The sequence below is a fragment of the Microtus oregoni genome, unplaced genomic scaffold (genome assembly GCF_018167655.1).
Source record: "Microtus oregoni isolate MIOR12 unplaced genomic scaffold, Mior012 000054F_ref0000373, whole genome shotgun sequence".
In the NCBI taxonomy this organism is placed as follows: Eukaryota; Metazoa; Chordata; class Mammalia; order Rodentia; family Cricetidae; genus Microtus; species Microtus oregoni.
Genome location: NW_024543830.1, coordinates 8,244,433 through 8,258,971, shown reverse-complemented (window position 1 = coordinate 8,258,971; position 14,539 = coordinate 8,244,433). Strand labels below are relative to the sequence as shown.

The 14,539-nt window shown below is 47.9% G+C and overlaps 1 protein-coding gene across 2 annotated transcripts in view; it reads right to left on the bottom strand.

Moving 5' to 3' along the window:
• Vtcn1 (V-set domain containing T cell activation inhibitor 1) overlaps positions 1-10,264 on the bottom strand; it is a 66,270-nt gene extending 56,006 nt beyond the window's left edge. For both annotated transcript variants that reach the window (XM_041638163.1, XM_041638164.1), the window contains exon 1: positions 10,194-10,264. In XM_041638163.1, coding sequence (XP_041494097.1) covers positions 10,194-10,225 — 32 coding nt within the window. In that variant the 5' untranslated portion in view covers positions 10,226-10,264. The remainder of the gene's footprint in view (positions 1-10,193) is intronic.
• Between the last annotated feature and the right edge of the window lie 4,275 nt (positions 10,265-14,539).

Genomic DNA, 14,539 nt, shown 5'->3' with positions numbered 1-14,539 from the left:
AACAAGTAGAAGCTAAAACCAAAAACCAGCTTCCGGCTTGGAGCGATTCCTCAGCCAACTCTCCCTCCACAGGGTTCTTCATCAGGACCTGTCTGGAAATGTCCCAGACCTTAAGGGAGTTTGGCTAAGGTTGTTCTGGGGTCTACAGCATGCTCCTTTCTACACTACATAGTGCTTGATTTTAAAAAAATTATTATTATTATTATTATTTGAGACAGGGTTCAGGCCGGCATTAAACTCATGGTTGATCCCTGCTTTGGCCTCTCAATACTGTGATTGCAGACATGAGCCACCATGCCTATCCCTGCTTGCTGTTTATTTGACTCCCTCCCCCCCCCCCCCGCCCACGCACACACTTTACTTTATTTAGGGTGTGCCAGTCACTACAAAGAGTGACGGTCCCTGTGCTGTTCCATTCTGCTCCTGGAGCCTGGAGCCTTTTGGCAAAGGAACGGATCCATCGTCAAACACAGGGTAGAATGACATACTGGATCCTTGAGCCCGAGGCGAGTTTCCTGGCTACAGAATGTTGACTGCTATCTCAGGTGCAGAGAAGCAGAGGCCAGCTCCAAGAGCTGGGGCCCATGGCAAGGTGAAGAAGGAAGGGGCCGGAAAGAAGGAGGCTGTGCTGTCATGGAAACCAAAGAAGGAGTGTTTCCAGGAGGGCATCAGGCATCTGTATTGAGAGCTGTCATAAAGACAAGTAAGAGAAGAAGAGAGGTGCAAGCCCTAGACACAACAACGTGAGGTGACGGGAACACTGACAGATGTAATATCTCGGTCCAGTGGGGATGAGTAATCCAACTGGGGGCATCACAACTGAACAGGTAGCTGGCAGTGAGGGTTTGGGAAGTGCTTTATCAAGCTCAGTTTGTGTAATTCTCACACGATTCTGTAGTGTTGGCTCGAAGATGGCACCCAGAGCAAAAGCCCAGGCACAAAGAAGATAAGAAGCCCACCCAAAGCCACATAGCAAGCATAGTGTACCCAGAAATGGACAAGCAGGCTAGCTCTGCATTGTGTTCAGAACCCCCAAGACACCAATCAGTTCAATCCCTGTAGACCAGCCTTGCAGTAAGTTTGCTAAGGAGGGAAAGAGCAAGATGAGGTGGGAAGCCAGAGCCGTTAGGAGGGTGAGAGACAGTTTTTGTCTTTAAGATGGAAAATCCTGATGCCCAGTCTGTGTGCCAATTGGGGAATAGAAAAGTACAGGGAAGATGGATGGCGACAGCTAGAGGAAGTGTGCATGAGCTGGGAGATGGGACAGACAGGGAGCCTGTAGAAATGACCTTGGATAGCGCTGGGCAAATCTGCACCCAGATGACCGGTTTGAGGGCAGAGAAAGGGCGTCCATGAATGTGGCAGCTGGAAACGAAGAGGAAAATGAGTACCTGTCGGCTCATATCCCTTTCCTCAGTGAAGGATGACATCAGACAGTTAGCTGAGACCAAGGCGATGGGAAGGCAGGGTTTGGTCAGAGGACTGAAGAGAGACAAGGGATGAGACGTGAGGAGCGACCATTCTGGGAGCAGGAGAGTGAAGAAAGCCCAGCAAGGAACCAAGATGGCTAGAGAAAAGATGCCATTTGATGCCCCAGATCTTCCTGACACTGTTCCTCAAGTCTTCTTTCCTATCGTTGCATGAAATGTTTCATTTCAAATCTACATAGAAAGAAAGGAAACTTTTCTCCTCTACTGCCATGCTGGGACTACAGAAACGCACTGGAAACGGTGCTGTGGTAAAATCCTGAAGGATGCTAGGCTCGGGATCTCAAAGGGTCAATATGAAGGCAAAGAGAACACCTGCTTCTTACAGTGGAAAGCCAAGACTTTGGCTTCATTTTTATCAAGACCCACCCATTGCTATTCGAAACACTTGTTAAAGAGGAATGTGGCAAATTGATCTCAATGAAGTTTATGTCCATCTGGATTGAACCTCTGCCCTTTGGCTGGGCCATCCCAGGCTTGAGTGGATATGCTTCGCATGGCTCTGTAAGGCACCCAGAGAGACTATTGAGTGCGCATCACTGGGCCCACTCCAGTTCGGAAGACCTGGAGGGACTGAGAGCATGCTCTTGCAACAGCTCCAGGATGCTGCTGCTGTTGGTCACACTTGGAACATTGGGGTGACTGTGGCAAGGTGTATGGTTTCAAGTCTACCCAGTTCAACATCTCTAGGGGCAGAGAGTTCTCACAGAGAAAAGACTAAAAAGAAGATATCTCTGATCCAGTGAAACCCAGAACATTCTAGACACAGTCTAGGTTCTTCTCAGAATGATCCTGACCCTCTCTCCATCCAAGTCACTGTTTTTCTTCAACAAACATAGGGAAGGAACAATTCAGTTAAGAGCAGGGACCCACTGAGTGGCAATTCTACAACGTGTAGAAGTTTGCCCTATATCAGTTCGGGTTGCTCTCACATCAACCCTAAAGGCCAGGAAACTACTGACACCCAATTTACTGATGAGGAATAATGACAAAGACATCGAATGGCTTGCTTAGGTCACACAGCAAGGAAATGGAGAGGTGGCCAGGTCAGACTAACTCCAGTATTTTTCCATTTTTTTAAATATATCAGGGTAAACACAAATGAAGCTTTGGATGCTCAGATCCGAAGATCCCTGATGCTTGAGTAAAACAGTCTTCTTAGGGCAGCACAGCTTTTTATCTATGATAATTAGTGTTATAGGACTTTGAAATGTCCTTTCCCGTGCCTCTTTAATTGCATGGCCTCGGAGAAGTTACACGGTTTATTTTAGTTGTCCGAAGGGTACACAGATGCAAAGTCCCAGCATTGTGAGTGTGTGCTATGTGGTTTTTTTTGTTGTTGTTTTTGTTTTTACTATGCTTACCGTCTGTGGTAGTTTGTATTGGCCCCATAATCTCACAGGGAGTAACACTATTTGGAGCTGTGGCTGTGCTGGAGTGGGTGTGGCCTTGCTGGAGGAAATGCGTCATGGTGGGGCGGGATTTGAGGTTGCCTATGCTCAGGATACTGCCAGTGTCTCAGATCACTTCCTGTTGCCTGCAAGATGTATGGCTCTCAGTTACTTCTCCAGCACCTGCCATGCTTGCTGCTGTGTCCCACCATGGTGATAAGGGATGGATTCTTTGAACTATAAGTGGGCCGCTCTAATTAAATGTTTTCCTTTGTAAGAATTCCGCTGGTCATGATGTCTCTTCACAGCAATAGAAACCCTGACTAAGACACAATCTATAGAGCAACTATTGGAACAGTCTGATTCTGGGTCTTCAGTCTAGCTCCCTGTCAGCCAGCCAGGGAGACTTCTACCATTGCAATCACCAGTCACTGAGGAAGGAAGTTTTTGCCAGTATTGAGCTGAGTTCTGATTTAGTGGCAGGAGATGAAGCGAGTTGGTTAGAAGGAGAACTATCTTTATAACTCAGTAGAGAGCATGAGTCAGTGTGGGCTCCCAGCATGTGCTGTCAGGCAATAATCGTGCCTCAGTCTCTGCAGCTCTGAAATGGAGATCATTCGGCGTGTGAGGCAATTGAGACAGTGAACAGTATTGAATGTTTGGTTCTTGGCCCATACTCTAACTGTGTTCTGGTGGGTGTTTCTTTTATTGTGGGATCCTGTGTAAGAAAGCTGTGACCTTACTGTCAACTTTGGATAGGACAGAGTACAAGGTGTTCCTCCCACAAGGCAGCCTTCTTTTTAAAAGGTTACATAAACTATGATAAGTATAAACACTTAAAAACAAGGACATTAAAAAAATGCCTTGACACGTCTACATTACCTCTGTGGAATGGACAAAGGCCAGACATATAAAACCAGGTATAGTCCCTCACTGTACTTGTCTTTGCTTAAGCTAACTGTAAATGTCACCTCATGTTTTGTTTGCTTTCATAATAAAAATAATTGGCAGACTCAAGCTCAAACACCTCAAGTTTCCTGCTTATCCCATAGATCATATCTTTGGAATATCCTTCGTGCCTTGGAGACTCAGCTTTCCTGGTTGCAGGGTGGATGTCTGTCATCAACCCTGTGTCATCAGAAGGTGTAGATGCTGAGCTGAGCCCACAGTAGGACTTCCCAAAGCCTACACGGAAACCCCTTGCCTCAGTGTCTGGACAATGATGTTTATCAGACACAGCTTTTCTCAAATCTCATTCTCAGATCCCCAGGTTTAGAGAATGACAGTCTCATAGTCACAGACAGGAGTGAAAAGGGAACCAACTTTACTTTTGTGATTTTTCCCTCAGAAAAAAAAAAAAAACCTTCTGTGGCTAGAGTGTTGTTAAAATAGATTGTCTTGCGGAGTGAAGAGATGGTTCAGTGGATAAGTGCACTATCTATGAAAACAAGAGGACCCGAGTTCAAACCTCCAGCACCCACGTACAAATGAGGCATTGCCAGGTGCGCCCATAGTCCAAGAATTGGGGGACAGAGACAGGCAGATATCTCAGGAGCTCGCTGACCAGCCAGCCTGTCAGGAAAAAATGAGCCTTGGGCTAAGTAGGAGACTGTTCTAGTTTGCCGTCTATTTGGCCAAAAGCAACATGAGAGAGGGCAGTGGTACTGAATACTACAGCTTACAGTCTGCCTTAAAGGGAAGTCAGGGCAGGAACCCAAACAGAATCATAGGGGAACATTGCTTAGTGGCTTGCTCTTCATGGTTTTCTCAGTTTGCTTTCTCACAAATGGTCAGCCCAGGATCCTTTGTTCAGGAGTGGCACCATCCATAGTGGTCTGGGAGCTCCCACATAATTATTAATTAAGGAAATGTCCCATAGAATTTCTGAGAGGCAATCCCACAATTGGGATTCCCTCTTCCTGGATGACTGTAGTATGTCTCAAGCTGGCAAACAGGTACCCCACTTTTAATCATTGATAACTAGTTATATCATTTCTTAGCCCTTTAGTTAAGATCAAATGTATAAACTAAGGTCAAAAGTAATAGAAGAAAACACCCATTGTTCTTTGGTCTCTGCATGTCATGTTGTGTGCATGTGCACACACATACACACACACACACACACACACACACACACACACACACAAGCTTGGCTCTTTAAAAGTCCTCAATGCCATCACTATAAGATCTGTTTCAAGGACAGAAAAGCCAATGGCCATAGAGTTGAAGGTAGGTTTTTATGGCTAGCCAGTCACATAATAGATATTACAGAGGAACTTGTGTGAAATGAATATAGTAACGATTGATATCTGTAGAACACTAGGATGTGTTGGGTATATACTTATTGCATGTCATTCATACAACTCGAGCAGTTATTTACCGTCGTCAACCCTGTGTTACAGGTAGGGGAACTGATACTTATAGAGGGCAAACATTCACAACTGTGCAGGCTATCAGCCCAGGGCAGTCTACAGCCCGAGCCCAGATATGTCTACAGTGATAACTGTTCCCCTCTCCCTGACAAAAATGATCATGTCAGATCTTTAATGAGGAAAGTAGAATCACCAGGAACATGCATTCATAAGCACGTCTGGCTGGGAACATAACAGAGGCAGTTAAGGTACCTAGAAAAAGCCAAAAGGATGTTCACCTTCCTAGATATGGACAGAGGGGGGAGGACCTAGGACTTACCACAGGGCAGGGAACCCGGACTGTTCTGTGGACTGGAGGGGGGGGGGGAGAGGAGTGGGGGGAGGGGGAGAAGGGTGGGAGGAGGGGGAGAAGGGTGGGAGGAGGGGAAGGGAAATGGGAGGCTGGGAGGAGGTGGAAACTTATTTTTTTTTTGGTTTATGTTTTTTTTTCTTCTTTTCGCAATAAAAAAAAAGAAAATAAACAACCATCTAAAAAATAATAATGATAAAATAAAATTAGATAGAAAAAAATCTAACAAGCTAGAATAGGACAAAACAAATGGAAGAAAAAGGGAGCACAAGGAACATACAGAGACAAAGAAACAGCACATCCGTGCACACAAAAATTCCATCCAAACAAAATGGGAAAGCAGACTTTATGAGCAAAAGACCTGTAAGATTAAAAACAAATCAAAACAAAAAGACAAAAAGAATAAACAAAGCATTATGAGATGTACAAAATAAACAAACCTTAATAATAATAAAAAAAAAGCCAAAAGGGACTTACTTCAAAGCTGAAGTGGCACACGATCTGGCTGCTGAAGAAAGTGGGAGTCCCCGCAGTAGACAGAGGTGGGGACAAGCTTGTGTTCAGATGATACACAAGAAAGTATTTATGGGAGCCTATGACCCTGCAGCCTTCGGTTTAATTGGCTCCAAGAGACCAAAGTTGGACTCATCTTTTATTGTCTCTGTGGGGCTTGAAGAGTTAACCTCATCAAGGCTGGCTCTCTCACCGGAAAAGCTTGTATAGTGCTGCCAAGATTTTGACTGGTTGTCTAGATGAATTCATGGGGGAAATGGAAGGCCAGGACTCAGAGCCAAGCTCTATGGGTCTCCTTTGCTCAAGTTTCCATCATCTACTTTAGCCACCTTCATGGGACAAAGAGACATTATCCTTCTGTCCAGTAATCTCCTTCTTTGGGTGTCTTCATCAGTCCTATGATCTTCTATAATTTTAGAGAGAGGGATTTCATGGAGCACCAGGCTTTGGTGGTCTGTGGAAATCTACTTCATTGGTATTTGTAGTTTCTCGGTTCTGATCTCTCTACCTCTCTGGATATCCAGCCTTTCTCCCCGTCTCTTCTCAACCTACCCCTAAAAGTCAATGTTCTTCACCCCTGAGTCCCTGGCTGTAATGTGGAAGGGTCATCTGTCTATGTGTTACGTTCATTGGTTAATAAAGAAACTGCTTGGCCTGATAGGTCAGAATATAGGTGGGTGGAGTAGACAGAACAGAATGCTGGGAAGAAGGGAAGTTGGTCAGATGCCATGGAGCCAGTCACCAGGTCAGACATACTGAATCTTTCCCGGTAAGCCATCACCTCGTGGTGCTACACAGATTATTAGAAATGGGTTAATCAAGATGAGAGAATTAGCCAGTAAGAGGCTAGAACTAATGGGCCAAGCAGTGTTTAAAAGAATACAATTTGTGTGTTGTTATTTCGGGTGTAAAGCTAGCTGTGCGGGAGCTGGGTGGGACAAAAAGCAGGCCAGCTCGCCTCATCACTACATGGCTGCTTTGTCCTCTTATGGGCTTTCCTTAGGAGACAGCCTCATGGAACCATTCCCTGCCGGAGAGCTGGTGACATTTAATCCCTACCCATGCCCCCTCCTAGTTTCTTCCCCGTGCTTTCTGTTCTTCCGAACATCAACAAGATCTGATGGGTCGAGGGGACTCTCAAGCTCAATATGCACCACACTTAAGGAACTCCTCTTCACGTCCCTCTCTCCCATCTCACCCTTCCCCATCCAGGGCCAGGGAACTCATTCCAGGATCGGTCCTTCCCCTCCTCCTCTGCTCTTCTGCACTACCTGCCTCATGCTTTGTGAATCTAGTTCCCCTCCCAAGGTCTCTACTACCATTCTCTCTCCCTTGTCCTTCTCATTCTGACAGCAACTGCCCCCCATCTGTTCTCATTGCCTCCAGACTCCTGCCTACCTAAGCAGAAAATTCCGATCCCTCTGCTTGAGAATCTTTGAGGGCCGGTCATCACCAATAACCAATCCTGAGCTCCCAGCCTGCTAAATAAGACCTCGTGTGACCTGGCGTCACCTCCCTGTCCCATTTCTCAGCACATCTCAGCGTTCACCTTGGGATGGTGTGACAAAGTAGCAACCAGCCCTCTGTGCTGCTGTGAGCCTTACTTTGTCCTGTTACTTTCACATAGAGTGTCTTTCTCACTCTATTTAACTTGGTCCCTACAAACTCACTTTTAAGAAGGAGCCCAGACATCTGGCTCAGGAAACCTTCCCCAAGACATTGGGCAAGGAAGGGCTCCTGCTGGCATCTGAGCCTATCATCCCATATCATAGGAACATCTTTGGGGATCTTACAATTATTAGACTATACCCTCATCAGCATTGATTGTCTTTGTCTCATTGTCTAAAGCAACACTCTGTAGAGAAGAGATACCTGATACATTGATCACTAGACCATAACACCTTCAGAGATAGGAATCTAAATTCTCTACCCTTAAACTTCAAGCAGCACTTGACAAAGTTTTATGAATAATGCTGGTGTCATGGACAGCCATGATGGAAGAAGAGTCGGGAACACACAGTTCTTCATGGACTAGGGCATTTTACCACCGGGGAGCATACATTCTGAGAGGTTTGAAGGGATTTAACTCTCTATTAAAGGAGCAATCTGCCAGGTCGGAAAAAAAAATGGCAGGCCCTCCCATGAGCTTTGCCATGGGGCTATTATTAATGAGAGGAACTATTATGAATAAAGGGGACTATGACAAAGGGAGGGGATTGTTGGCACTGAGGCGGAACACTGGGTCTCTGCAAGCAAGTTTGTTTGATTTTTTTTTTTTTTTTTTTTTTTTTTTTTTGTATCTAGAGGAAAGTTCTTGACCCCACTTTCCACTGAGATGTTCAGTGTCCCCTCCCAGGCTGTCACCCTCAAGGTTTGTCTCTGTTTTTGCAAATGCAACATTTAAAATGATGAACAAGGCAACAAGAGGAGCCTCTGTTGACCCTCCTGGGTCTTTAAACCTTAGAGGGTGGAGGACTCATAGTTTGAACACCCACCTCTGGCTGATCCACCAGCAAAACCCGCCAGACTGGTTGTAATGTATTATTAGAAAGCCCACACGTTGGTCCTTGGAACAACAGGGACACTTGTTTCATGGTTCCCATCCTGGGGACCTAAACTTGGGTGATGGGGGAGGAGGGCAACGGTGGGAGCAGGAGTGAGCATCTCATAGGCTTTTCAGTGTGAGTGGGTTTAAATCAGCCCACCCTTTATCCTTATAGCTCCAGGGCCGTGAACAAATGCCCGATTTTTCTGAGGTGACAATGAACCTTCACAAGGGGTGTGGAGATTCCAGGTGCACACTGCAGTGAGTGTAAGGCAGGAGGAGAGGGGCTCACAAAATGCTAGCCCCGGCCACAGGCACTTACTTCCTGAGGATATTCACACAGGCTGGGATGTCTGGATGGAGATGGCTGCCATCTCTTGCTACTCTAGGGCGCTGGCCCAGCACAGTGAGGAAGGGGTGCAGCCTAGACCCCCTCTGCTGATCCTGCCCCGTCTTGCCAAACATGAGTGAGGGAGAGTTCTGATTCAGGGAAAAGAATTTTCTAGGCTGCCTATGGGAAGCAATGTTCACTTGGTTGTTTTTTTTTTTTATAGACTTTTCATTGTTAATTGCTTTTCTTTCTACCTCACCTTTCTCTCTCTCTCTCTCTCTCTCTCTCTCTCCTTCCTTCCTTCCTTCCTTCCTTCTTTCTTTAAAAAAAAAAACTGGAAAAGACGCATAGAAGTTGGAAGACTGGTCCTTCAAACAAGCCCTACAATCAGAGTGCTTGTCTTCCTAACAACTGTTGAGCTGGGACTGACACCAAACCACTACCTACTTCAGGAGAACAAAAGCTTCCATTTTCCATCTCTTTTCAATGAGAAAGGTTAATGACGTCCTGGGGGGAAGGGAACTGGAATATACCTGAGGAGCAAAAGACAGCAGATGAGCTTGTTTCTCTTTACTGTATTTTGTTTTCATTTCTAGGGTTTAGGCAACAATAAATACCAGGGTCTCCCCTCCAGGTTCTCCTGGGAAAACCAGGGGCCCCATCTTCCAGCCGGGTCTCTGGTAGGGGTGTTGATGAGAGTTTCTGGGTAGTACAGAGAAATCATATCCACAGAAGAGCGGAAGCACATTTGCCTGCTTCCTCCTGAGGGCTGCAGAGAGGGTGTCCTGTGTTAAAGCCACCACCAGTCCCTGCCCTCCATCCTCTCTAGACAGCTCCACACCACTGGGTTGCAGTGTGTCTGAACATCCCAGTGACGTCCCCAGCGTGGTACACATAGTTTTCAGGCCACAGCTGCCCTAGCACAACGATACAAGCTTCCACGATAAACCACCAACCAGAACCTTCGCTGAGTCTGAGCAGGTGCCTGAGAGACTGTATATGTGTGTGTGCTTTGAATTTGATTAACCCCTTCCTGACCCAATGCTGGATTAGATAAGGGTTCAAGTGTAGCCCTGTAGCACAGCCCAGACATTCTCAGCATCTCCCTAAACCCCATCCTTGTTCTTCATCTGAAGGGATGGAGAGGAGAGAGAGAGAGAGAGAGAGAGAGAGAGAGAGAGAGAGAGAGAGAATGGGCACATTACCTCCAGACGATGATCTGCCCCAAGGAAGCCATGGTGAGGGAAGAGTGGGGCGGGTGAGTGGAGCTGCCTGCCGCTGCCCTCCTGGGCGCTGTGACTCACAAGGAGCACCTGTGTGCTGGCTTTAAATAGTGCAGGCCGGGAGGGGTGTACACAGCCTTGGAAGGCTCAGGTATGAGGAAACAGCTCCGTGAAGCCAAGGCCCAGGGATGCTTTCCAGGCCCAGACCTGAGAGAGGACGACCTCGGGGCTTGAATTCAGACAGGTCTTTAGCTTCCAACTGCATAGGGAGAGCTAGCTAAGGTGATCCAAACTCTCCATCTGAAGAGTTCCAGGAGGGGTTCACGCGGGACGGTGGGGGAGGAGAAATGGAAGTGTCCGTTCCTGCTGGTGCTGACCTCAGACATAGGCTGGGTCACCCCAAAGTGTCTCATGCATCTGATCTTGGCTGGTGCTAACAGTAGCCTGGGTCACCCCCTCCCCCATGGAGTCATTTTCCACCTCCTGTTCAAGCCGGGGCACCGTAGAGAGACTAGCAGAAGAGACAAGAACCCTGTAATGTTGCTGAAGCTCTCTGGCAAGACCCAGTGACGTGGGCAAATCTCTTCTGGTTTTCTTTCAGTGAAAGGGTAAGGGGACCACTTCTCCTCACTACAGCCCCACCCCACCCCATTTCTTGTTGCTCTTTTGAGATTCCAGAGATGTTGTCTATCATACATTGGACAGAAAATTGTTCAAGGTGAGTGGATTAGCATTCCAATTTTTCACTGCAAGGCAGATCTTTCTCTTCTCTCTCTCTCTCTCTCTCTCTCTCTCCCTCCCTCCCTCCCTCCTTCCCTCCCTCCTTCCTTCCCTCCCTCCCTCTCTGTCTCTAAGTCTCTCCTATCTGAGATGACTTCACAGTAGCCCTGGCTGGCTGGCTTGAAGCTCACTAAGCTCTCTATGTAGCCCAGGCTGTCTCATACTTCCGTCAATCCCCCTGCCTCAGCCCCTGAGCACTGCCATTGCAGCCTAGGGTACTTCCAAAGGAATAAAGCTTGCTTCCTACATGCTGTCTCCTTTGCCCTTGGACGGGGAAAGTCCTTGATAGCAAAGTGACTTTCTAGGAGAGGTGCCCCAAGCCTTCTGGCTCATTCCATACCAGAGGCTTCTGGGATTACCAGAGAGTAGAGCTGAGGAGGAAGGACTGAGTGGGATGAGGAGAAGACTCAGAAGAGAGAATATTTCACTGTGACCTGATCTTGACAGTTAAGCACAGGCAGGCCAGTTTCCTGGGTGGTTTCAAGATGAATACTCCACCTTTCTCTAATGCATCTCTTACAGGGTTGGTGGGTTTAGGAGAGGGATTAGGTAACTTCCCTCTCCCTAAACTTAGCTAAGAGCAGTGCGCTGGAACCTAAGAAGTGGGTCCTTCTAGGGGTCAGGAAGCTGAAGTCACTGGAGGCCAGAGTTTCCCTAGAGATATACATTCTGACCAAGGGCACAATGCCCTTAAAAGGGTGAACCCCATCTCCGACACTCCTCCAGCCACCCCTGGAAGAAAGAAAGACAACCCAGTCAGCGGCCCTCTGAAAGAGGGAGTCACCAGGCGGCAGCATCTGTAAGGGGGGCCATAGACCACCCGGGACCTGGGAGGAAAGCTGCAAAGCCTTCTGCCATTTCTGGAGAAGCCAGCTGACATCACTCCAGTTCTGGCTGAGAAACTGGAACAGTAAACACAATAAGGAAATGGGGAAGGGCATTGTTGTGTGTGTGTATGTGTGTGTGTGTGTGTAGACACAGAGAAAGACAGACAGACAGACGGACAGACAGACAGAGCTTTGATCTCTCTTCAGCACTAGAGGGACATTTCACTCTTCTCCATGACTCTGCTAGTGCCCCCACTCTGCCCAGGCCATCTTCCTTCACTCTCTCATAAGTGACGGACTTCTCTGTGTTCAAGTTCTCTGCCCACTCTTCGCACAACATGATGTCCTGAGAGTGACCTCAGCCGCGCCTCTGCTTCAGCTACCCTGTGTCTGGATACCCTAAGACCCACATTCTCGGCTCATGCCCCGTGGGCTCTGGCCTCACACTGCCAGCTGCTAGTCTTCACTACCATCTCCCTCAGAGACCCCACAAGTAGACAACCTCATCTCTATCTGCAGCCTCACCAGTCTTCCTGGTCACAGCTCTCGGAACACAGCAGCTATTGCAGAGGCAAAGGGAAACGTACCCTCTGCCCCGGAAAGGCCAGGGGAATAAGCTGACAAAGAAAGATTAAAAAGAAAAGGCATACAATTGATTAACACCCAAGAGGAGAGAGGCATGCGCAGGGAGTGAAGGAGTCACTCACTTAACGTCACTGAAACACCGTGTGCCCTGTTTGCTAGGAGGTCGGTTTCAGAGGCCCACAGGTGCTTAGAGGACCATAAGGTTGTCAAGTGGCCTCTTTGGAATTTGACTGTGCACAAGGAAAAGACATTATCTTTTCAGTCTTACTGACCTTGGTGGGCTTTGCCGTAGGGTGGAGGGCGGCACGCTTAACAGAGATGGAAGATTCCAGAACTTCCACTCAGCCTCGGGTGGACAGAAGCAAGCTTTTCCGCTAGGTCAAAGGCTTCATGTGTCCCCAAACACCAGATTTTTGTAGTATCTGTTAAGTCTGGAGCGTAACCCCAGCCCCTGGCATCCATCCCAGCTCCCTGACCTGGAAGTATATTGGTCTGGACTCCAAATCCCAGCATGCCATGTTCTGACCCCTCCCTAGGGGAGGGTCAGGACCACTCCCACAGGGTACTTAGGTGGGCTCTCAGAGGAGAATCATATGGTTCCGGGTTTGCGTGTGCTTCTCGCTTTTCTGTCTCCCTGGCATGCGCTCGGCCACCGGAGAGTGCCGTACCTAATAAAACGATGGGCATTTTGATTTGGTTTGATCTGATCTAATTGGATTTCTTTGTGCCGGCAGAGCTGCCCTTCTTATCATTTTTTTCTAACATATGGAGGTCCCACTGAGGGACCTTAATTTTTCCTGTGGTCCCAGGCCCCAGAGCCCGGCGTCCAGGACGATGCTGGAAAATGAGCCTGGAGCACACGTGCTTCCACCAGGCAAGTTCGGCTTCACTTGGTGAGTTCCCCTTTTAAACTGCATGCGGGTAGGTCTTTGGGGTGACCCATTCACTTTTTCAGTCTTTTGTTGAAGTCACGGCTGTGCCTAAAGCCAGCAGAGGCCAGGCCTTCTGCTGAGGTGAGATTTGGGTGCCGGAAGACGTTCCCAGCCAATTTCTCATGTACCCCGTACACGAACGCCTGACTCGGCGCCCCTCTTAGGATTATTTTTTCCTAACAGTATCATTCTTTGAGGCTCATCATGAGGTTGCGCAAGTCAGGAACTTCATCATTTTTTCCCTCTCTGTCCCCTTGCTTCCTACATCCTTCCTCCACCCATTGCCTGGCTCTTCCCCCTCGATTACTTTTCTACGGTGGCCAGAAGAACAGAGCGCCGCAGGCTGGGCGGGCGTTAAGCCTGATCTGATGTGTTGGCGGGTTCCATGGCTCCTGAAGCCCACCCCATCACCTCAGCTTGGGGTCTTCTCCACCTTTACAGTCTTCCTCTGCAGAGCTGTTTCACAGGTTCGGCTTCGATTCCAAAGCCCTCTTCTGATCCCTGTGGGTTTATGCACATGTATGTGCATATACACGTACTCAGGTACACAGACACACATACAATACATATGAATTAAACATTTAGTTTACAAGTGCCTTTGTTCCCTGAGGCAGCACCTAGGGGGCATTTGACCCGCTTCTGTAATGATCTTCCTACACTGCAGATCCAATGAGGCTTTCTTCCCCCTGTGCTTTGACCTCTGGATTTCCCTTCCCCGTTCTCACTCCATGGACCAGGCAGGCTCCACTGCTTTTTCTCAACGAGCCATACTTTCCCAGGCTACTCAGCCTGGCTGCACATTGCTCTCTTCGCCTGGAATCTATCCCTGCCTTTTTATTGTTGTTTCACACAAACCTGTGGGAATCCTTCCCAACCACTTCCGCCTGGCAGGTTCTGTTCTCCCTGCTCCCAGGCGACACTGGTGCTGACTTCTGTGGTCCTGGATTAGGAAAGCTGTTGGCTTGTCTGTCTCCTCTACCAGCAACACCATAAAAACAGAAGAGGTAGCTTAGCCGTCTTTGTATTTCACCCTGACTTGAGGTACGCACAGAACAGGCAATCATTAAACATTTGTTGAATGAACACATCTGCTCCCTTCACAGTACACAGCCACGCACTGTTTCCTGCTTCAGCATCTGTCTTGTGGCTGGTCTGTGAGCTCCTGGAGAAGAAAAACCAGCTCTTTCTTTGTCGCCGGGTCCTA